Source organism: Aplysia californica, unplaced genomic scaffold (genome assembly GCF_000002075.1).
Source record: "Aplysia californica isolate F4 #8 unplaced genomic scaffold, AplCal3.0 scaffold00503, whole genome shotgun sequence".
Lineage (NCBI taxonomy): Eukaryota > Metazoa > Mollusca > Gastropoda > Aplysiida > Aplysiidae > Aplysia > Aplysia californica.
This window is the reverse complement of record NW_004797773.1, coordinates 444,315-446,302: the sequence shown is the minus strand read 5'-3', so window position 1 is coordinate 446,302 and position 1,988 is coordinate 444,315. Positions and strand designations below refer to the sequence as shown.

At 38.9% G+C, this 1,988-nt stretch overlaps 1 protein-coding gene across 1 annotated transcript in view; it reads left to right on the top strand.

The window, feature by feature from the left end:
• Positions 1-1,988, top strand: part of LOC101858126 (schwannomin-interacting protein 1) — a gene marked incomplete at its 5' end in the record, with an annotated part of 131,836 nt that overhangs the window by 125,402 nt on the left and 4,446 nt on the right. Inside the window, 1 exon segment of the mRNA XM_035971779.1 lies at positions 1,557-1,650. Within this exon segment, the coding sequence (XP_035827672.1) occupies positions 1,557-1,650 (94 nt within the window).

The window sequence follows — 1,988 nt, the reverse complement described above, 5'->3', positions numbered from 1 at the left end:
GTGGGGGTTTGGTGGGGGTTTTTTGGGGGGTTGTTGTTTTTTTCTTTTTCTTTTTAATAATTCCTTTTTAGATTGTAAAAAAAAATACACAAAACAATTTTGGTCGTAGCTCATTGCTCCTTCTTTCCTATCGAATATATCTATCTTCCTTTACATCCCCTCCTCCTTTTTTTTGTTGAGTTTGTTACTCTCTTATAGCACCTCTAATATTTGGTAGGCCTACTTATATTTGACCTTGTTGCATTATAAGTGCCATAAAACTGTTACTAAAATTAGAAAGCACAATTATTATTTTATCTTTTATTTTGATTTTTTTGGGGGGTGTCAAAATAATATTACCTCTCAATAGATATTCAATAGATATTTCAGTTTCTCAATGCGTCATGTTTTACTTTACTTTATAAAGTACGGATTGAAGCTTCATGGGGAACATTTTCAATAAAAGGAGAAAAAGAATTTGTTTAAACCCTATCGAAACCATAGGAACTATTTTAACGGAAGAAATAATGATATTAGCAACAGAGTGTATTACAAATAATGTTGAATTGAAAAATGACAGGCTGTCCCGGCTAAGGAGGAAATCGATATAGCATTACCAGAGCCGTGACACTGTGTGTGTGTGATCACTGATAATAGGCTTATAGTTTGATGGCTGGCCGAGTTGCACTGGTCGCGGATGGTTTGAGGGCGCTACTGACAGGTCCTACTTCTTTAGTTTCGATCTGGGCTTTTTTTCCGTCTGTCTGTCTTCCAGCCTACGTTTTCCTTCTTTACCTTCCCTCTTGGCTGTTGTTTCTGTGTCTGTCCCTTACTTCTTTCTTTTTTACTTTACTTCTGTGGTTTTTGTCTGTCTGTGACCTACTTCTTTCTCCTTTATTTCCCATCGTTTGTTTCTGTCTGTCTGTCCGTATTTCATTTTTCTTCACCCTCCCTCTTTTGTTTCTCTTTGTCTGTCTCCTACTTCTTGCTTCTTTACTTTCCCTCTGTTGTGTCTGTCTGTCGGTCTGTCTGTCTACTGTCTATCTGTCTGTTTCCCGGCACTAAATGACAGTTATTGCGGCAGTATGCTTAACTTCACTCAAATAAAATTATGTTGTAACAGGCTTTTCAACGTCGAGCGTGGGAAACATGAGTTCGGCTCCTGTGTGGGGAGGATTCGGGAGTGGGGGGTGGGGTGGGGTGGGGATTGTTTTGTTTTAGGGGTTTAGAAAAAAAAATGTAATTGTTCGTTTTTTAGTTTGGCTTGGTTTTGGTTGTTTTTTTATGTTGTTGTTTTTGTTCTGTTTTTGTTTTTTTGTGGGGGTTTTTGGGGGGTGGGATTCTTTTTTTTTAATATGTTGATCCAATATCCCCAACTCTCTGTTCGGGTGCTGTATCCCTGTCTGTCGGGGATGGATCCCACCTCCAAAATTACCGTATTTGTGTTGATGAGCAATAAAATATTAAAATTTATTATTGCAATTCTATAGACGTAAGTCATTGTAAAATACATTGCCCCTCAGGTATCGAGAAAGGTAGATCTAGATTTATATCTATGAATATTTTTCTTTTGACAGTGTTGAACGAGGACCTGGTGCACCTACTTATAGAGCGCGATGATCTTCACATGGAGCAGGACTCGATGTTGGTTGACATTGAAGACTTGACGAGGTGATGCCACTGTGTGTTCATGTAGCTGTGTGTGTTTGTGTGCGTGTGCGTATAAAAGAAAGAGAGAGACAGGGGGGGGGGGTCTGTAAAAAAAAAAAATAAACTGGAGGTGATGGGATTTTCCTACATTAGCTCTAGTTGGGGAATGACACGATGCGTTTTTCTTTCAGCTTGTCGGAGTGAATAATACCACTTGATAGGTGGTGTCACAGGCTGGTCCTCTTTCTGACAGGGCACTTGACAGATAGAAAATGTTACATGTGTAACTCCAGGAAGAACTAGCAAACTTGTAACCTCCTCATGTTGGTCATATTGGTTATCGAATGCATATCATTTAC